Here is a 22,500-nt window from a genome sequence, read left to right as displayed (position 1 = left end):
CATTAACATTAAAGTTCAGAAAATGCCGAGTTAGTACTTAATGGTGAGAAGCGAAGAGTGGTAGGGTTCATTATTTGGGTGCGCAGTAGACAGCAGCACACGAAAGTTAATGGAAGTTGACGCGAGGCACAGAGTCGAGAATGAGACCTTTGGAAGGGGACTTTATAGAGAAGATTTGGAGGGCGAAGGGTTGCACGTGTGGAGGCCAAGACGGAAATGAAGGAAAGGTAGTGCTGGTCGCTTAGATGGTGCAGTTGGAGGCTCAAGAGAAGCACAGAGATATTGCAAATGAAATAAGTGAACATATAAATAAGTAAATGATAAAAACTAGTGAGAATAATACTGATAGTTTGATATGGTGACGACAATGATGAGAGAGAGAGAGAGAGAGAGAGAGAGAGAGAGAGAGAGAGAGAGGTATTAAAATGTGCATTACAATTGTTGCAAGATATATATACAATTATTTCTCCTAGTGAAAACGAAAACTATATACCATAAAGTCGTAAGTGAAGTATAAACAAACAGCATCTTTCTCTGAGTATTCTGGAGAACTCCATGGCACTTGTGAAGTACAAACTGTGGGCCATGTGTGTGTGTGTGTGTGTGTGTGTGTGTGTGTGTGTGTGTGTGTGTGTGTGTGTGTGTGTGTGTGTGTGTGTGTGTGTGTGTGTGTGTGTGTGTGTGTGTGTGTGTGTGTGTGTGTGTGTGTGTGTGTGTGTGTGTGTGTGTGTGTGTGTGTGTGTGTGTGTGTGTGTGTGTGTGTGTGTGTGTGTGTGTGTGTGTCACCTCGGTCGTCTGCTGGTCACCCAGCCAGTCTTCCCATTACGGAGCGAGCTCAGAGCTCATAGACCGATCTTCGGGTAGGACTGAGACCACAACACACTCCACACACCGGGAAAGCGAGGCCACAACCCCTCGAGTTACATCCCGTACCTATTTACTGCTAGATGAACAGGGGCTACACATTAAGAGGCTTGCCCATTTGCCTCGCCGCTTACCGGGACTCGAACCCGGCCCTCTCGATTGTGAGTCGAGCGTGCTAACCACTACACTACGCGGTGTGTGTGTGTGTGTGTGTGTGTGTGTGTGTGTGTGTGTGTGTGTGTGTGTGTGTGTGTGTGTGTGTGTGTGTGTGTGTGTGTGTGTGTGTGTGTGTGTGTGTGTGTGTGTGTGTGTGTACTTGGTTTGTTGTGGGATTGAGTAAGTTCAAAATATTATAGATACATAAACTATTGGCGAAAATAAATATAAGTGTATTTTGGGTGGAAATGAAGATTTCTATGAATTTTGAGGAATTGTTAACATAAAGGTGTGCTTTACGGGTGTCATGAAATCCACTTCAGAGAACACTGACATTTCCATAATTTATTGGAGCGTTCTAAGGAAAGGTCAGCGCCTGTGTGTATATTTAAGACCTGAAATGTTGTAGCCAAAACTCAGTGGCATATCTAGGAAAGAATACAAAAAAAAACTGTAGATTGTACTTATACTACCTGAAAAAGCAAGAAAAAACAAAAAAAGCATGTATTTCTGACTTTCAAATTTACTCTCTCTCTCTCTCTCTCTCTCTCTCTCTCTCTCTCTCTCTCTCTCTCTCTCTCTCTCTCTCTCTCTCTCTCTCTCTCTCTCTCTCTCTCTCTCTCTCTCTCTCTCTCTCTCTCTCTCTCTCTCTCTCTCTCTCTCTCTCTCTCATCATCATCATCTTATCAAACTATCAATATTATTCTTACTAGTTTTTATTATCTATCTATTTTGATATTTATTTGTTTGGTTTTACGTAAACTAATCCACTACCTGATTCCTCTTTTTCTCCCGGCTCGGTCGCAAAGGCCAGGCTCCCCCGTTGTCTATAACCAGGCGTGTGAGGGGCTGGCAAATGTTATCTTGGCTTCTTTACTGGACAAGCGTGTTCTTTCCTCGTATTCATTTTTTGTGTTATGTTATTTGGAAGGATTTCTCTCACCTACCTCTTGCGCATCAAGGCTTAGAACATAGTCGTGTTTGTTGCTTTAATGGTTTTTACGGTGATGATTATGTAATCCATTAAAATACCTGTTTTTATTAATTACCTATATTTATGTTATTAAGTTTAGTGTTTTGGATTCCAGTGCGTGGTTGAAGTGTTTGGCAAAATATTCATCATTCTTTGACAACTTTTTATTTTTTTCATTTCAAGTTTTGAGTTTCATCTTGGTTCATGAATATATTTTTTTAAATCCTTCAATTTCTACACTAAAAACTGCCAAGAAAATCTAAATGCCATAGTATATTCTGTCGTGTAAAGCGTAACACCACACCAATGCTCCTTCTCAACATATCATTATCTCAGCAAACAATACGTGACTTTCACAACCCATGAATTTAGTTGGTAAGTTAACTGGGGATGTCTCGTCACATTTAGACAGCCTTAGCAATTGTGGCGCCGATATGCAGTCTGGGGTGGAGTCGAATAACGGGAGCACAAGCTCCAATCTCTACACGTGAACATAAGAAAATAATAGGTGATGAAACAATAGAAACTTGAAAAAAATAAGGGGAGCGTTACCGAACTGTATTCTATTTTAGCATGCAACTGTTAATCCATTAGAACTGATAACCTATAACATCAAAAGAGAAATATTTTAGATTGTTAAGGTAATTAAGTTCCAGTGATTTTTTTTCACATCTGACATCTGTTTATCTGTGAGAATCTGTATTTTATAAGTTAAAGAGAAATATAACGAGAAAGTAACCGGTCACTTATTTGATTCTGTTTGGCCAATTTTAAAAGTTTACTGCCAAGCAGATCTTAAATCCAGGTTTTTCTGTCATAAAAAATCACTCAAGAGAGTTAGATCATGCTTTTAGGGAAAAGGACTTCAAAATTTTGTATAAACCCAGGACATTATCTGAATTAGGAATTGCTGAATCACTATGCATTTCTAAATATAAATCTAATCTTAACAGATAAAAATCATTCATCCAGCTAAATGTTATTCTATAGTTTCTTACATGTCACATCTCTTTGTTCCTTTCCATCTAGGTTCTTTTGCTTTTATCCATTCCTTCCTAAACTCATGTTTATATATATATATATATATATATATATATATATATATATATATATATATATATATATATATATATATATATATATATATATATATATATATATATATATATATATATATATATATATATATATATATATATATATATATATATATATATATATATATATATATATATATATATATATATATATATATATATATATATAGTGTATAAAAAAAAATTCTCTCTTTTAAGATTCATAAGGGATTTAAATTTTAGCTTTTTTAGAAATGTATGGATTAGGTAGGTTTGATAGAAGACGGTGTCAAGGCTAGGGTTTATAAGAGCAAATTTCGTGCTCAGGACCTCTTTTGTCCTGGAGATCTCTGGTGGGAGGACGTACGCTCCCACATTTACTCTGCACACGTGTTCTTGTAGTGTTTGAAATGAGATTTTGTGTATCACGAAACGTCACAACAAGCTGAAATTGTGTTATTATTGCGACTTTTCTTCACCCTTTACGTTTTATGTTTTGGCGGAACTACACTTAAACAAGTATATATATATATATATATATATATATATATATATATATATATATATATATATATATATATATATATATATATATATATATATATATATATATATATATATATATATATATATATATATATATATATATATATATATATATATATATATATATATATATATATATATATATATATATATATATATATATATATTATAAAAACATAAATAAACAGTGAAATTCTACAAGGGCCCAGTGGACTTGTAGATTTCACTGTTTATTTATGTTTTTATAATATATATATATATATATATATATATATATATATATATATATATATATATATATATATATATATATATATATATATATATATATATATATATATATATATATATATATATATATATATATATATATATATATATATATATATATATATATATATATATATATATATATATATATATTATAAAAACATAAATAAACAGTGAAATTCTACAAGGGCCCACCGTGGACTATTGGTTAGAAGCAGAGTACAGGTAGGGATGATTCATGGCTGCCAGTGTCAGAGTGCTACACGGACTGCGCGATACTTTCAAGTATGAGCAATTCCATGTCACTCCTACCACTGAACAAAACAAAGCAAAGGCAGAGGCTTCATGCCTATCGACTGCACAAGGGTCATTAAGGCAGACATGTCAGCTCGTGGCTAAGCCTTAGCTTGGTTGAAGAGAAAACACCACCAATCTCACAAAGTAACAGCCGTGGGTCAGGGTCGAACTCGCGCCGTTACGACCACGAGCCAACCCCTTAGCCACCCAACCTCCATAAACATTTTTTTTTTTTTTTTTTTACTATCATCCTGGCCATTTTGATTATTTTTTTTTTATTATTTTTAATTAATTACTCTTTCAATTTGCTTGTTCCAAATGTATACAATTATTTATCTACATAATGTAGTTTTCATTTTTTTGTAATTAATTTTTTTTTTTTTTTTTTTTAATAATAACATTATATACATGCTCATAATTCCATACACGCTTTATTCACACAGGGATCCTAATCCTATTTCAAAATTATTGTCCTTTGTCAGGGCACGGGGGAGGGAGGGATAATTCACAAGTACTCAGGGTGGCTACGTAGCATCACTACGTATTGCATATATACATAGGGAAAGCATTCATATCATATCACGCAAGTCTGAAATCATACACACTTTCATACATATATCGGGTGATCCTTGTCATGGGCGTGATCTCGAGTAGCAGACTGAAGCGGTTTGCTCACCAAGCGGTTGGTACAAACTGAATGGTAGAAAGGAAAGAGACGAGTTTTATTCAATCTCTGAAGTGAATTTGATGTTTTAGTGCAGCTCATTTAAGTAGGATAAAAATTCTGTTATATGATTGTGGAACTTAAAAGCTAGAAATTGTCGTGAACATATCTACAGTAAAACATAGGTTTGAAATGAGTAAGGAAATTGTCTAAGCAGAGCTTTTCATTATGACAAAGGAAGGCGTTAGTCCCATTGCAATGTTTATAATAGTTATCGTTAAAAATGGAAAAGCTATACTCTACTGCTAATTTCAGTAAACATGTATTTAAATTGTTCCTTATTAATTCCTTGTATCTATTCAGCATCACGAAACAAATTATCTGTACATATCTTAATTGCTTCAGTTAGTGATATATATATATATATATATATATATATATATATATATATATATATATATATATATATATATATATATATATATATATATATATATATATATATATATATATATATATACATACACACACACACACACACACACACACACACACACACACACACACACACATACACGCTCTGAGCTCGCTCCGTAATGGGAAAGACTGGCTGGGTGACCAGAATACGACCGTGGTGAATTACACACACACACACACACACACACACACACACACACACACACACACACACACACACACACACACACACACACACACACACACACACACACACACACAAGGATGTCCTGCATTCGCAAAGAAAGTATAGTTGGAAATATATTGGTTATCATTGTGAAGAAGAAAAGAATATATCATGCACGATATGTCTGAACACGAGAAAACGTTGAAGAATTTCATCCAAGGAAGAAAAGCGACCTAAAGATACGAACGCTGAAAGGATAAATAGTAATTCCACAACGTGAACTGGGATGGATAAATGCTACGAATATGAAATGTATGTGTAGGAATAGTGACGTCTGGTGTGATTTGAAAACTAGTGATGGCAGTTCTTAGTTGAAGAATGAATTAATACATACGTACTTAAACATAGAGAGATTTATATTCTAGGATGTGAATTATGTTAGAGGCAATGCAATCACGCAAATGGATGTACACAGGAAACATGTATTGTGTAAAGCAGAAAGTGTTGATAGTAATGGGTTTCAGTGACGAAAGAAACAGACACATCAATATAAACAACATTATAAATACACGCATCTCCAGCCGTTCATCTGTGTCTGCTGAAAATTATACTCACTTGTAAGACGTTCAGGTTTTCTGGGAGGTTCTTTCTCCGTTTAAAAACTTCTCTCTTCATCCCTGAGAAGGAAACGTTCTTACGAGAGATGAACCATAAGGGGTTTGGTATCGAGGGGAAAAGGAAATGGAGAACGGAAAGAAGAAGGAAGTGAAAGAGAAATAAAGAGAAGACCGGAGAAAAAAAAATACCCTAGAGCGAAGACCCAAATTTAGTACTCGATTCCAATTCTTCGTAAAGACAGATATTTGTTTACTTCCGAAGTGGTTCATGACTACGCTTGGGAAAGCCGAGAGCAAATTATGAAGGTTTATTAAAAAGTTACTGTAATGAGCCCCACCATGTTAATTCGCGCCCGAGGGAAGTATGGTTTACTGGGAAAGTAATATAGTTGTAAAATTCTGCGTTTATAGTTTCTATATTAAAGTTGACATAATTTTATCATTAACGGTGGTCTTGTGTATAAATAGAACGTGTGTTGGTTGTTCATTCATCAATTCCAGATTGTAGTGTATCGCTACAAAGTATTATAAAATAGTAAAGTTTGAAATATCGCGTGGATATTACGAGTTTTAACGATGAAACGAGTATTGAAAAAAAAGGAAGAAGAAAAAAATGGTCTTTTATTTTTCATATCGTATGCATGTGAGAATTAGATGTAACAAACAACACATATTGCACTTTAAATCGTGGAAGATTAGTTATTATTAAATGGAAAATCAACAAATCCCTGTACCTACTACACGTCTCTCTTTCTTTCTTAGCAAATATTGCCTCAACCTCAATTAATGCTTACATTTCTGACGAGCATGAAAGTAAATACACTCGCATTCATAGATTTCGCTTTGCATTTCCCGAGGAGGTAAAAAAAATCTCCGACGTCGGTGGTGATCACACACACACACACACACACACACACAAAGCCAGGTTCATATTTAGCCTAATTCTTTCTCTTCTTTCCGCAGCCACACGCCTCCTGACGGGTGACGCTGAAGGGACGCCCCTCGCCTTCACCCAGACCAAGTACTGTGTGGTGGTGCCTGAGGACGCACCACTCTCAGCCTCCCTCGCCACCGTCAGGGCAGTGCACGGGCAGGGTGAGTGACGGTGTATCCTTATTGTGTGGATGTTTGTCTTTATCCCTACAGTCTTACTTGTTGAATTACTTTGTGTGTGTGTGTGTGTGTGTGTGTGTGTGTGTGTGTATGTGTGTGTGTGTATGACTTTCTCATTGTATCCTTTTGTATATCTGTATTTACATCATTGCTGCATATTCATCATACAGCTTGTTTATTTTTCTTCCTAACTACCTTAATCTCCTTCTGTCTGATCGTTTCTTTACACTACGGTCTGTCTGTCTGTCTCACCGTCTGATTTTGCTTCACTGTCCATCTTAGACAAACGCTTCTTGGTGTATCGCGCTGACCGGCTCGCTAGTTAGCCGTTATAGTTTGTTCCTTAACATGCATCAGCTGTTTCACTTGTCCTCTCTGTGGCTGACTGACTGGTTTATGCGGTGTCTGTGCGTGAGGGAAGTTGACTGCTTGATTGCTTACCTGTGTCTGTTTGCCTTTGTACTGAAATGCCTCTGTACTTGTATGTGCCTCTCAGTTTGCATGTGTTTTTTTTTTTTTTTTTTCTTGTATATTTCCCTCTTTTTACAGTCTGATAGTCGACGTATATTTGTCTCATCTATCATTCACTGTCTTCGTGTCTGTCTATCTGCCGGGCTATCTCTCCATCAACTTGTCTGTCTGTGCATCTTTCCTACCTCATCTCTTTGTAATGAATAATAAGACAGGCTTTACTAAGTGACTAAATGAAAGTGTATGTGTAAGTATGCATAGTCACGTTTCCACTTTAGGGTACCCCACCTCTCCTCGCTCTCTTTCTCTCTACAACATTACACCTTCTTAACATCTATTCTCTATTTTACCTTATCAACACTACCGTCACCTTCATATGCTGATGATGATACATACACACGTCTTCATCATACTGCCTCGCTCGTCTTACAACAATACATCATCTTACACCACCTGTGCACTATCTTATCCCACCTCCAGCAGCGTCACCATTATCACCAGCCTCTTTGTTGATTCAGACCTGTAGCCTTCTCCTCAGCTGTGCCAGTTGTCCCTTTCCCCCACCACACTCACTAGATCACCCCATCGATCTCTCCCGTGTATGGTTGCGGATTGTGTCATCGTCAGAGTGTAGAAGAGTTTGTGTGTATTAGTTGCACTGTTAGAAAGAAATACATCTTGTGTGCGTAACTATTTAGGTAAAAAATGGGAAGGTTGAGCAGGTGCGTTTTTTATTAGATTAGATGAATATTAGTGGAATTAAAGAAAAGCTCCTTATTTCATTCCAAAAATGCACAGGTCAGCAGGTGAAAGGAAAAAGTAATTGATGCTGAATAGAAGTATGTAAGGAACAGACAGCTAGGAAAATCATGCCGTATCTCATTTTATCTTCACATTTCAAATATTCACGTTTTCATCGTCATTAACTCTTCGTTTAGTTAGGTATATGCTTATAATGAAGACAACGTGTGTGTGTGTGTGTGTGTGTGTGTGTGTGTGTGTGTGTGTGTGTGTCACTGTTTGATCTGCTGCAGTCTCTGACGAGACAGCCAGACGTTACGCTACGGAACGAGCTCAGAGCTCATTATTTCCGATCTTGGGATAGGCCTGAGACCAGGCACACATCACACACCGGGACAACAAGGTCACAACTCCTCGATTTACATCCCGTACCTACTCACTGCTAGGTGAACAGGGGCTACACCCGGCCGGGGAATCGAACCCCGGTCCTCTGGCTTGTGAAGCCAGCGCTCTAACCACTGAGCTACCGGGTGTGTGTGTGTGTGTGTGTGTGTGTGTGTGTGTGTGTGCTACAAAAGAGACTCATAAAGATTTATAATATATTTAGGACGACAGACTGTCACACACACGCCTCACTAAAGAAGGAAAACAGAAAATTCCAAATAACCAGGTCAAATCGCATTGCAAGGCGTCCTGATACGCTCTTCCTTGGGGAATTCAAGTTGAAAGCTTGGAAAAAAGAGGCGCGCACGCTGCTTCAGAGCTTTGCTAGTGGAAGGAATGGAAGAGTGAGGATACAATATAGTTTTCTTTTGCTTTTGGTGAGATTCAAGACTACATATTGACCGAACATTTTTTCTGCTAACAGACAGATGACATTGTAAATTTCCTGTTACCTTTTTTTTTTCAATGAATACATATTATTCTGTTAAATTTCAAACACCATAATCCTACTTTAGATATCTTAAGTGCCCCACGGCATTATACGTAAGCTATAATGGTTTATACTATCAGTGTGTGTGTGTGTGTGTGTGTGTGTGTGTGTGTGTGTGTGTGTGTGTGTGTGTGTGTGTGTGTGTGTTTCTTCAGCATCATATATTGTAATATATCAACTTGAGTATTTAATTTCCATTGCAAAATGTGTCATTACTCATAATCTGAGATTTCAATCAAGTTTTTTAAATTGAATTTGTTTCGATAGAATATACAGAAAACGTAAAAGGTTATATATATATATATATATATATATATATATATATATATATATATATATATATATATATATATATATATATATATATATATGAGACAGTCGACCGCTTGTAGATGCAACGGTCTTTTTTTTTTTTTTATAACCTATCGCTGCACATGAAATCTCTCGAGCATCTCTAGTTTTTTTTTTTTCTAATTAACCTGTGACCGTCTCCTCCTTTAACGTGCCATTCTCATCACCGAAAGCACACATATCTGATGACTCTACAGTCCTGAAGAGATGTCATTCTAAACGTAAATTTTGTTTTATCGTCGTTCACGCATCGATGAAGCTAAATTGTAATTTATCGCTCGTATTGTTGAACTGACGTGTGGATAATTAGCTCCTATCAAAATGTTTTCACAATATTTGAGCATTTCTATATGCAGTTTCCATGCAGCATCCATATTAGTCTAAAATAAGGCATGGTGTCCAGGTAATCGTGATGTAAAGTATATATTGCTGCGGGCTATAATTGTTTTCCTATTTTAATAATATACTTAATTTAATTTTCATTTCTATTATATATAAAACATCCGAAGACCGCGGAAATGTATCGGGAGGATAAACGCAAAGCAGCGTTCATCTCTTCTGCCGTCTCACAAACAATAAAATGAACTCTAGAACAGTTTGCTGAAGGAGACTTCTTCATTATAAACTAACGAAATTTGTCACTTGCAACAACTTTATCCTTCCCGATTTGTCACAAAAAGCTGATGTGACGTACCGGAAAGACAGGAAGATGTGGCGGAAGACTTGAGAGAAGTGTGAGACCTTATTGTTGTAATGGCGGGAACTGCTGGAGAGAATGGTCTGCAGGGGTGGCGGAAGTTGGATCATTAGTTATTTTTTTCCAGTTTTTTGGTGAGATAATTTGTGATTCAGTGTAATGCGGCTAAGAAGGTAGGCGTGTCCTCTGTGGCCGTGTTTCCAGGGCAGGTTGTAGTCCAAAAGTCCGGACCTGTCCAGACCTGATCTCTAAATAATGAGTGAAAAAGTTATAATTGCATTTATAGTACTGTTGTTTTTAAGTTGAATGTATGTGTTGCACTTTCAATAATACCGTCGTCAAAGTAAGAAATACAAGAAAACCAAGACGTTTGAGAGAGTATCTCCTAAGCCTTAACGTTACAGGAAACTAGAGTGCCATAATGCAGAGGAAACTTTGAAACTATATCATTCATTCAATAAAAATGCAGAATAGTTTCATAATTTTCTTTCATAGAGATATCTAGGTCAAACAATTAAGCCTACCATGTTGTCGTTTGAGCTTTTCCTGTGATATTTATCTTCGCTTTAATTGAAACCTTTCTCTCATTTGACTCTAGTGAAAGTTAAGCATTGAGTTGACACTAGCAAACCGTTTTCTTCATCCCGTACAAACTACGCGTAATTGATCAGCGACAGTCCTCTGTATAACAGTTCTGTCTCATTTCTCATGTATCATTTGTACTTCCCAGTAAAGATATGTAAATTATGATATTAGTTATACATTGATCACATATAAAAAGAAATCTGTTAACCTTATTACTTTTGCACTTCTTTTTCCAACGCAAAACATTTTTAACACTTTTTCTGTCCCTTCCCTTTCCACTATTACGTGCTCGTTCCAATCTCCTAGAATGATGACATTATTCCCCTACTTTACACTGTCGTAAGTTTCCTGCAGCGCGATGCAAAACTCCTCTCATTCACACTCCCTCTTGTTGGGGCGCATACACCGAGAGAAAACGAAATCCCACCGGTGCTAAATCTGGTGGTAAACTTATTATTCTTACATTTTTGTAAATCACGTACTTACTCTTTCTGTTGTGAGTGAATGCAACACAAAACGAACCCCATGTCTCCCCTCTTTATTCTCCTTGAACTCTTACTTTGAATCTTAATGGGATTTCTCCTCCTCTTCAGTCTTTGTTCTTTGTTCTTAATACTGCTAAGATCTAATTAATGCATTCCATGATTTGTGCTAACTCATCTTTGGTTTCCATCGTTTACAAATTGATCGTTAAAACTGTAGAAGAGACTCATTATAATTTTCAGTGCATCAATGAAGGTAAAAAAATATAATTACATAAATGAAACTTAAATGTTAACTTATCAAACATACCAAAGAATTTCACTTTATTTATTTTTTTATTATATTTTCACTAATCTTTAGCAGAGGTAAGTTTTTTTGTTTTTGTTTTTTTGCTAAATAACATGTAGTGTGCTTTGCTAATATTTGCAATTCATGCTGCAAAAAAATTTATTGGAGTCATCAATGTTTCTAGTTAATTTCAAATACTATTTTGTGTTTAGTATCATTATATTGGAATTGTAATGCATTTAGAATAGATAGTTTTGTAGAAGATAGTGAGTGATTCCTAATTGTAAGGGTGGTGAGAAATTAGACCAGATACGATCCACGGGTGACGGATGGGGAAGGATATCGGGTGGGTCACGAGATAGAAAAGAAAATCACATTGGAAAAAAGAGAATCGAGAGAATTTCGTTTCTGAGGTGTCTTGATAGTCTTCTTTTGAAACAATTCCTGTGTTAGGAAGAAGGAAACATAAAAATCAAGAATAATTCGAGATGCAAGTGCAGTTATCGTTTTATGATGTCAAATAGGTTCGTGTTCTCCATCCTGCGCATTAAAGCGTTTGTTTGATATCGTTTGGTTTTAATCATAAAATCAATATCCATTACACTCAGAATTGCACTTTCATGTGCCTCCGCCCAATCAACTAGAAAATGTGGAGGCCAAGAGATGCAAGAGAAAACACCGACTAAAATCGTTTCGGTGTCGTATAAGGAGAATGAAGGAGAGAGTTTAGGCAATCTTGTCTGCATATGCACGTCATTGATGCGCCCATCATCACCTTCGGTACCATTATATTGAAGATTAAGAGCCTGCGGGAGATACGTATCTTTCTTTATCCTTTTTTAATATGCATTTCTTTCATGTTCTATCGTTACCTCTGGTATAACATTGTACTACTTCTACAGAAGGCCGAAGAGACGAGAACTTAAATCATTTTCCTCGTTAAGTTGCCATTATCCTAAACTCACTTTGTCGGCTTGAATCAAATATAAATGCCGCACCTAACTTGAATTGGTTCCTATCATGGTGAGCAATCCACATATTTCTTCCAGGTTTTTTGTAATAAGAGATGATGAAACGAAAACTCATTCCTTCTTCCTCAAAGCCTCTTTACCTGAAATCAGTATTTGCTTTTCATTTTATAACAAATAGAATGTGTGCCTAACTTAACGCTTCACTACAAAACTTCGCCATCGTTTTCTTAATAGTGGCTATTAAAACGAAAACGTCGACTTTTCTCCGTGGCCCTTTTGCTCAAGCTCACTATGTCTTTCTTTCACAATTACAATGTGTACGTAAATAACCTGAGTGTTGCACTACGTAATTTCATCTTGGGTTTCGTACTGCTGAAATGAAAACTCAAATCTTCCATTTTAAGACTCATCTCATCATTGTATAGCAAACAGAATGCGTAGGCGTTGTGTTCCTTAACCTCATTGCGATTTTCATACGGGAAGCTAACAAAGGAAAACTATTATCTTCCTCAAGACCTCACTACTCAATCTCGCTACTTCATTCTACGATAGGCAAAATTCTTACATGAGAGTGTAGTACTACATGACTTCACCATGCTACCACGTCAGGACAAGTACAACACGCATCTCGTCAAATTTTCATGCCAGAAGCACCACTTTTAGGACACAGCTGCTGCCTGCGGCGACAACAAACACCGAGCCCTTAGCACCGAGCCCAGTGTAAACAGCGACAAAGGCTTCAAGAGAGACTAAGGAAAACGCAGCGTCTCCATCCTTTTTTCTTTCCATAAGTTATTCCCCCCTCTTCTGCACTTCATACTCCCTCCCCTGACTCATCGACACCAAAACACATGCCTCGACACTTTTTTATGATAACATTTTCTTTGCCTCAGTCTCTCTTCTGAATCCTTCCATCAGTGTTGTGTCCCTCCAGCCATTCCCTGTTCCTCTTTTCTTGTATCCTTTCCTCTCCTCCTCTTCTCTTCCATTACATTCCTTGCTTTACTTTAAATTTTTCTCTTTCTGTGCACGTTCTCCTTCTTCTCTGTCTTCCTTTTTTTTTTTCTTTTGACGTCTCTCTCTTATCTTGTTTTACTCTTTTCCTTTTTTTTTTTTCCATCCTTTCCTCTCGTCTTAATTTAGATTCCTCTTTCTTTCCACTTCCTCCATTATCCTTCTCTGTATTCCTTCCTTTTCCTTCGCTTTCCTCTTTTATCGCACTCTTCTTTTCCTCTTCTCTTGCTTCCCTTCACATAATTCCCCTTTTTCTGCCTTTATTTTATCTATTTCCTTTCTTTTTATCTCCTCCACTGCAGTTTCCTCGCCTTGGTATACGAGGAAGGAGGAAAGAAAGAAAAATTATGAGGAGAAAGGGAGAGAAAAAAATTGATCTCATAAGGAACGTATAACTGAGTTTATTTCTTAATGGAGTTTGTTTTTTCACATTATTTTAGGGACAGTTACTTTTAATACGGGAGGAGGAGAGAACTAAGAGTGGCGAAAATTAGATAGGACTAACGGAAGGCACGGAAGAGAGGGAAGGAAAAAAAGAGATAAAGGAACTGAAGGCGACAGGCTGGAAAGGAGAGAAAAGGAAGCAGAAAAGTAGGGGAAAAAAATCATTGAAACGAGGGATAGGAGAGGAAGAAAATAAGAAAAATGGGGCGATTAAGAGAGAAAGAAGGAAGAAAAGGAAGTAAAGAAGGTATGAAAAGAGAAGGAAGAAAAGGTTGGAGGAAGAGACGTAAATTATGAGAGAAGAAACAGATGAAGATAACGTAAAGGAGAATAAGAATAAAGAGGAGAATGATAATATCGAAAGAAGAGAGGAAGAAAAGGAATAAAAAAGAAACGAAGAAAAGGAAAGGAAAGGAAAAAAGAGTATGTAGAAATGTAGAAAAAATGAAGCTTACGAAGGAGGGAGAAGAAAGGAATGTGGGAGAGAAAAGGAAGAAAGAGAACAGAGGGAAAGAAAGGGCACGAAAGACAGGAGGGAAGAAAAAGAGGTAATAAAAGAGGGAAGCTAAGAAGGGAGAAAATAAAAGTAGTGAAGGAAGGAAGGAGAAGAGGGAAAGAAAACAAATAAAAGAGAACAGAGGGAAAGAAAGGGCACAAAAGACAGGAGAGAAGAAAAAGAGGTAATAAAAGAGGGAAGCTAAGTAGGGAGGAAATAAAAGTAGTGAAGGAAGGAAGGAGAAGAGGGAAAGAAGACAAATAAAATTGGCTCTCCGCGTCGCGTTCGTGTAATCCCGGTAATGGAGGCAAAAGCTTTTTTTTTTTTTCTTCTTTTTTTTTTTTTTTTTTTTTAAGAGGAGGAGCTTGCATTGACAACATACCTTCCTGCTTCCCCTCCCTCCAAACCGCTACCTCCTCTCTCTCTCTCTCTCTCTCTCTCTCTCTCTCTCTCTCTCTCTCTCTCTCTCTCTCTCTCTCTCTCTCTCTCTCTCTCTCTCTCTCTCTCTCTCTCTCTCTCTCTCTCTCTCTCTCTCTCAACTTCTTCATTTCCTTTTTCATTATTTCCTTGTCTCGCCATTTATCGCCTTCTTTATTTCTTCTCAATGTTTCCTTATCTCGTTACCTTGTCGCCTTCACTGTCTCTTTAATAACAATACATGAGAGGTCGGTAGTGAATCTAAATATAATTCTCTCTCTCTCTCTCTCTCTCTCTCTCTCTCTCTCTCTCTCTCTCTCTCTCTCTCTCTCGCTCTCGCTCTCGCTCTCTTTTTCTCCCCAGGGACACCAGTGAGATACGCGCTGACTGGAGAGAGCACAGGGTTACTTTTCTCCATTGGTCAGCAGTCCGGCGTCATCTCCCTTGCCGCCAAGCTGGACTACGAGGACAGGAGGGAGGTAAGGCGGTGATGGTGGTGGTGGTGGTGGTGGTGGTAGTGTGGTGGCAGTGGTGGTAAATGTTTCATCGTTGTGTTGTTCTTGTTTGGTTTTTGTTTTGTGTTTTTGTTTTGTGTTGTTGTTGTTGTTGTTCTTCTCCTTTTTTTTCCTCTTCTTCTTCCTCTCCTCCTCCTCCTCCTCCTCCTCCTCCTCCTCCTCCTCCTCCTCCTCCTCCTCCTTTACCTTCCTTCCTTCCTTCCTTCCTTCCTTTTCCTCCTTTTTCCTTGGCTGCCGGTTGGAAGGTCCTTTGTATCATGGAGGTATACGAACAGAGGCTAACAGGGCACTGGCAGGGTTGAGTCAAGAAAGGAAAGCAGGTAGGAAGCGGGTACAAGCATACAGGTAGGCAGTAAAGCAAAACACTTGAGAAATTTAGCTTTTTTTGTTTTGTTTTGCTAGGGAAGGAGAATTTAATATCGCTTCTTATACTTTGTGTCATATTTTCCCTTGCAACAATTTTGTGATCGGGTAAGTCTTTTGTTTTCCTTTTTCCGTTCTTTTCTTTTTTCCCTGTCATGTTTTGGTCAATGTCTCTCTGTTTTCTCTGTCTGTTCTCTCTGTCTCTCTGTCTGTTCGTCCTCTCAGTCTGTCCTCTCTCTCTCTCTGTTCCCCTGTTTACTCTCTCTCTCTCTCTCTCTCTCTCTCTCTCTCTCTCTCTCTCTCTCTCTCTCTCTCTCTCTCTCTCTCTCTGCTCTCTCCCCCAATGTACTAACTAGACTTTTCGCTTATCCAACCCCACCACACCCCTGTATTTCAATCGCCTTAACGCTTGGTCTAATTTTTTTTCCTCTCCCTTCCACCTCCACCCTCACTAACACACTCCTTGCATTATGGTTGCCTATTTATGTGACGGGGAATGTTCCTTACACCGTGATTAAGTTCTTTCCTCTCCCGTCTCTGTTTTCCTTTTTTTTTTCAATTTTATTTATTTACTTTTTTTTTGCTGTTTTTTTGCTGTTTTTATTTCCTTATCTTATTCCTCCCGGTAGTAAGAGAGAGAGAGAGAGAGAGAGAGAGGAGGAACAGTCTGGCCTCTCGTCCTCCCGTGCTTCCGCTGGTTTTGAGGAATGCCACCATCATATTTCCCGCGCATCGTAAAAGGTGACTGAAAGAGATGAAGCGAGGGGACTGGGAGTACCTTTCTTCTGTGCTTTTATTCGCGGGGGAAAGACAAGATGCGTCCTCTCTCTCTCTCTCTCTCTCTCTCTCTCTCTCTCTCTCTCTCTCTCTCTCTCTCTCTCTCTCTCTCTCTCTCTCTCTCTCTCTCTCTCTCTCTCTCTCTCTCTCTCTCTCTCTCTCTCTCTCTCTCTCTCTCTCTCTCTCTCTCTCTCTCTCTCTCTCTCTCTCTCTCTCTCTCTCTCTCTCTCTCTCTCTCTCTCTCTCTCTCTCTCTCTCTCTCTGCTTTACTTTATAACCAATCTGTTCCATTTACTTCATGATTTATTTTATTCTTACTTCTTTTGTTTTCATTATTTACCTCTTTTATTCGACTTTCTTACTTATCTCTCTGATTGTTTGTTCAAGGGCTGTGTTAGTTTTCATTCTTTTTCTTTTAATTTCCTTGTGTAATTATTTTTACTCAGAAATGTTCTATATCTGACTTCCTTTTAGTTTTCTCTTTTCACTTGCTATATTATAAATTCTCAACCTTCTGCTCTTATTTTTTTTCTATTTTCTGTCAATCTTTATTTATTTTCATATCCTTCTCTTCTCTGCTTTCATTTTCTTCACTGTCCTGTATTGACTTTTGTGGCCTTCCCTTCTTTTTTTTTCTTTTTTAGTCTTCTATTATTCACTTCATGCCTATCTCCTCTCATTTTTTCTTTTAACTTTTTTTTCTAATGTTCGTCTTTTTTCCTTTACCTGTGATTTTCTCTTTTTTTTCCTGGCTCTAATTTCCTTTATTTTTTTCTTTTTACATACTTCTTTATATTTTTCCTCCTCATTTTTTTCCACGTGCTTTTACTTTTCTGCCCTTTACTCACTCCCCTTTACCTATATTCTTACATTCTTCCTTTTTCCTTTATCTCTAATTTCCCTTTTCCTGACACTAATACTCTTCATTTTTACTTCTTCACACACATCCCTATCTTTTCCCTCTCTCTATTTGTTTTTTCCTTACTTTTTCTTACTTTTCTACACTCTTCCTTACTTTTCTGCCCGCCTTCTCCGTTTCTCTCGTTTCTTGGATGAGATTATCGAAGGCTAGAGTTCACTGACCCCAAGCTTAAGCGGACCACCAGGAAAACCTCTCTCCTTCATCAGAGGGACTTTGGCATTCTCTCTTTCACAGACCCATAGACCGTTCATGCACCCCGAAGACTTCTAGGAGGCGGTAAACCCCTTCTATAATGGGACACATTTTTACCTTGAGATTTGGCTACGATTAGACAGTTTTATTGACATTGGAAAGGTCTATAGAGGTCAAAAGATTAATGGCAACACCTCAAAGACTTCTAGAAGGCGGTTAACCCCTTCAATACTAGGACACATTTTTACCTTGAGATTTGGCTACGATTAGATCGTTTTATTGACATTGGAAGGGTCTATGGAGATTAGAAGATTAATGGCAACAGTCTCCACTATTTCAATCCTCCACATGAGTTTCTGGAGCTGTATAAAATCACCAAAAAGTTAGCAGAATTAATATGAAAACGTGTCACGGTACTGAAAGGTTTAAAGACTGCTGCTCATTCACAGCCTGTAAGAACACTCCAGGCCTTTCCTCTTATACATATTCCCAGTCGTAGTTATTCATTGTATTTTTTTTTTTTTTTTACATATTTTTCTCTAGGATTTGGTTCCGCTGCAGGTAAAAATGTGTTGGTATGAATTCTGATTAGAGTCTGTGATGCTCATTCAGGCGAGATGAGAGTTGGCCTCGAGTTACTGCCCTCTCAGGGGCCGTAAGCCTCGGCCGAGTCCCCAATACGAGTGGGAAAAATAGAAGTAATTTTCATTTTCTCATTCAGGAATAATATGCACGAATGGTTGTGCTGCATATGCCCGGCACTCCTTCCTCTCCTCCCCCTCTCTCTCTCTCTCTCTCTCTCTCTCTCTCTCTCTCTCTCTCTCTCTCTCTCTCTCTCTCTCTCTCTCTCTCTCTCTCTCTCTCTCTCTCTCTCTCTCTCTCTCTCTCTCTCTCTCTCTCTCTCTCTCTCTCTCTCTCTCTCTCTCTCTCTCTCTCTCTCTCTCTCTCTCCCTCCCTCCCTGTCCCCTCCTCTTCAGGGTTAGGTTATCTCTTTTTTTATAACGAGGTACTTTTATTGCTTATTATTATTGTTCTTCGTATGACTTGGTGATTATATTGTTTTACTTGTTGTTGTTGTTGTTGTTGTTGTTGTTGTTATTATTATTGTTTGTTATTATTATTATTATTATTATTATTATTATTATTATTATTATTATTATTATTATTATTATTATTATTATTATTATTATTATTATTATTATTATTATTATTATTATTATTATTATTATTATTATTATTATTATTATTATTATTATTATTACTGCACCAGCCCCACCGCCGTGATATTATTATGATATGAGGGGTCGATCAGCAGCACGCAGTCTGGCCCTGGCTCCCTGCACGACTGTCATGCAGCAAACTGGCAGCGACTGGCAGGTCATGGGAAATTAAGCGAGAGAGAGAGAGAGAGAGAGAGAGAGAGAGAGAGAGAGAGAGAGAGAGAGAGAGAGAGAGAGAGAGAGAGAGAGATTAGATTCACTACCGACCTCTTATACATTATTGTTAAAGAGACAGTGAGGAGTCAATATGTACTATTACTGATGATAGGTTGAAGATTATTATTATTATATTTTATTACGATCATTATCATTATTATTATTATTATTATTGTTATTGTTATTATTATTATTATTGTTATTATTATTATCATTATTATTATTATTATTATTATTATTATTATTATTATTACTAGTAGTAGTAGGAGTAGTAGTAGAAGAAGTAATAGTAGTAACAGTAGTATCGTAATTGTTACTATTATCATTTATTATCATTAGCATTATTATTATCATTATTTCTCATAAGGATGATTCTAATGACAAGAAAAATAGGATTGAAGTGTAGGAATATTAATTACATCAAAATTAGTTTCTGGTCGTTAACAAAAACTAAATCATGTGCTTTCAACGATCACCACCACCACCATCACCACCACCACCACCATCATCATCATCATCATCATCATTAGACAAAGAAAGGTACCTGTATTTTTTCCTTCTTTTGGTTTTGCATATAAAGAATGTAATGCCTTTGTTTGGTCATCAGTCACTATTGGTCCAAACGCCAAGTCACTTCTGAAGATACTAGAGGTAAGTGTGTGAAAAACAAGGCAACAAACAGATTCAGCAGCAAGGAAACAAGTGGCACGCAATGCTAACGTCCACACTTACCAGACCGGCAGCAGCATGTAATCAGGTGAACAATGCTGGCTGCTGTCCGAACAGTAATTGAAAACTCGCTCAAGCGTTCTTTAGTTACTTTTTAATGCCACACACACACACACACACACACACACACACACACACACACACACACACACACACACACACACACACACACACACACACACACACACACACACACACACACACACCTCGACTTAGTTTATTGGCAAAATTATAAAAATGCATACAAATTTCTCCATTTTACCACTAACTTCCATCACCAACCCACCCAACCATACCCACCAGTACACACACACCCTGCACACCCAGCCTTACACGCCCGACCTACCTAATCCCCTCCCACATATACAGCACGAGATCGTAGTGGTGGGTGAGGCTGGAGGGTTCGCTGCACACGCCCTGTTGCGAATTGTGGTGACGGACGTAAATGACAACCCGCCTGTTTTCCTGCGCCCGTATCCCAGAGTAACTGTGATCGAGGAAGATGATCGCGACCTCCCGTTGCCTCTAGCGAAGGTAAGTAAAGGTGGAGGGAGGAAAAGCAAGTGAGAGGGATAGATCTGAGGGATATAAAAAAATAATTAAAAGGGGAGAGGTGAGGGAAAAGAGAATTTGATGAAGGGAATTGAGAACTGAAAGAAGGGGAGAAATGTTAGATTTGGCCGAAGGAAAGCTGAAAGGAGGGGAGAGTTGAGGATGGAAGAAATGATACTCAGGTGAGGGATAAGGGAAAAGAAAGGTGAGAGGTGAGAGAGAGAGAGAGAGAGAGAGAGAGAGAGAGAGAGAGAGAGAGAGAGAGAGAGAGAGAGAGAGAGAGAGAGAGGTGTCCATATTAAAAAAAACGCTTTTCTCTATCACCACACGACTATTTTTGAAGACCACAGGTATAAATAGGTGAGTTATAAAGAGTATTTTTCCTGTTGATACAATAAAAATCTTGTTAACATGTCACTAGAATTACAGAAACATCCTTAAAAACCCTTGTCACTTCAACTAAAGCCCTTTGAAAATAGTGAAGGTGCAGCGTGGAAGTGTTTCAGAATATGGGCCAGAGAGAAAGAGAGAGAGAGAGATGAACGTAGACAGACAGCTTCGTTCAAAGGTTACAAGCAAAGAACAACAAGAGATGCAAAAATGGAAGGATGGAAGAGAAAAAGAAAAGAAAAGGAGGATGGAGAGGTTCATGCTAGTCAAAAGGGAAATGGAAGAAAGGAAAGTTTTGGACATGCAGGACAGACTGATAAGAGAGGCTTGTAGGAAGGCTAAAAAGAGCAAAACAAAGAAAGAAATGGAATAAAAGAGTGATGCAGAAGTGAGAAACAAGAAAGAAAGAAAACAGTGGAAGTGGAACAAATAAAAACTAATACCACCTTAGAATTTAAAAGTTAATAGAGAATATTCAGTCAGTAATATGGGCTACGAGGGAAACTTCTGAAAAAAAAATAATAATCTTTTCTCGTATTTACTGATTAATGTTGGTGAGAAGAAGGATTAGGTGAAGCCAAGGGAAGACCAGGCAGGAGGAATGGAGGCGATAAAGAAGGGAAGGACATGAGTGACAGCGAACGAGGAGAAGGAAGAACTAAAGAAATTATATAAAAAAAAAAAATGAATGTGATACGAATAATTAATGAAAAGGGATAGAGAGAGAGAGAGAGAGAGAGAGAGAGAGAGAGAGAGAGAGAGAGAGAGAATATTGAGGTCAGTTGAATTATCTTGTGGGTCAGTAGTTACTTATTTTCCGGTTATTTTCCCTGGCCCGTTAGTTACGCTACTTTTTTCTTCATTCGCTGCGCTGATTACTTATTTCAGATTCACGCTTCTCCCCCTCCCCCTTCCTTTCCCTTCTCCACCTTTATTCCCTTTCCTTCCCTTTCCCCTGTCTTTTATCATCATACCCATCCTTTTGTTACTTGCCATTACTATGTTCCTACTCTCCATTTATCATTACCCCCTTCCACCGCACCTCCCTTTATGTCCTAACCATTTATCCTTTACTCTCCCTCCTACACTTCCTCCTCCCTTCTCCCATACTCCCGTTAACTTTCACCACTTCTCTTTCTTTAACCTCTTAACTTATTCCCTCATACGTTTCCCTTACCCTTCCTACTTTCTCTTTCCCTCTCCTACTGTCCATTTTCCCTCTAATCTTCTCCATATTTATTTTTCTCGTATTTTTTTTTTTTCCTTCTCGTCCATTTTTCCTTACTTATCTATCTTCACTTTTCCATCCCTAACTTGTATTTTCCCTTAATTTTGCACTCTCACTGTCTATTTTTCCATACTCTTCGCGTCTTTACTTTACATTTTCCTCTACTTCCCCATCATTACTGTCCATTTTCCTTTACATCCCCTCCTCTAACTGTCCACTTCTCTTACCTTCTCTCACCTACTTTCTTCAATCTTCAATCTAACCTTCTCTAACTTAATTTTCACT

At 37.8% G+C, this 22,500-nt stretch overlaps 1 protein-coding gene across 3 annotated transcripts in view; it reads left to right on the top strand.

The window, feature by feature from the left end:
* LOC123515909 (neural-cadherin-like) overlaps nucleotides 1-22,500 on the top strand; it is a 163,760-nt gene that overhangs the window by 84,790 nt on the left and 56,470 nt on the right. For all 3 annotated transcript variants that reach the window (XM_045274806.1, XM_045274803.1, XM_045274804.1), the window contains exons 2-4: nucleotides 7,070-7,201; nucleotides 15,475-15,590; nucleotides 20,415-20,579. In XM_045274806.1, coding sequence (XP_045130741.1) covers nucleotides 7,070-7,201; nucleotides 15,475-15,590; nucleotides 20,415-20,579 — 413 coding nt within the window. The remainder of the gene's footprint in view (nucleotides 1-7,069; nucleotides 7,202-15,474; nucleotides 15,591-20,414; nucleotides 20,580-22,500) is intronic.

The sequence above is a fragment of the Portunus trituberculatus genome, chromosome 40 (genome assembly GCF_017591435.1).
Source record: "Portunus trituberculatus isolate SZX2019 chromosome 40, ASM1759143v1, whole genome shotgun sequence".
NCBI lineage: Eukaryota > Metazoa > Arthropoda > Malacostraca > Decapoda > Portunidae > Portunus > Portunus trituberculatus.
This window is presented reverse-complemented; position numbering and strand designations above follow the sequence as displayed.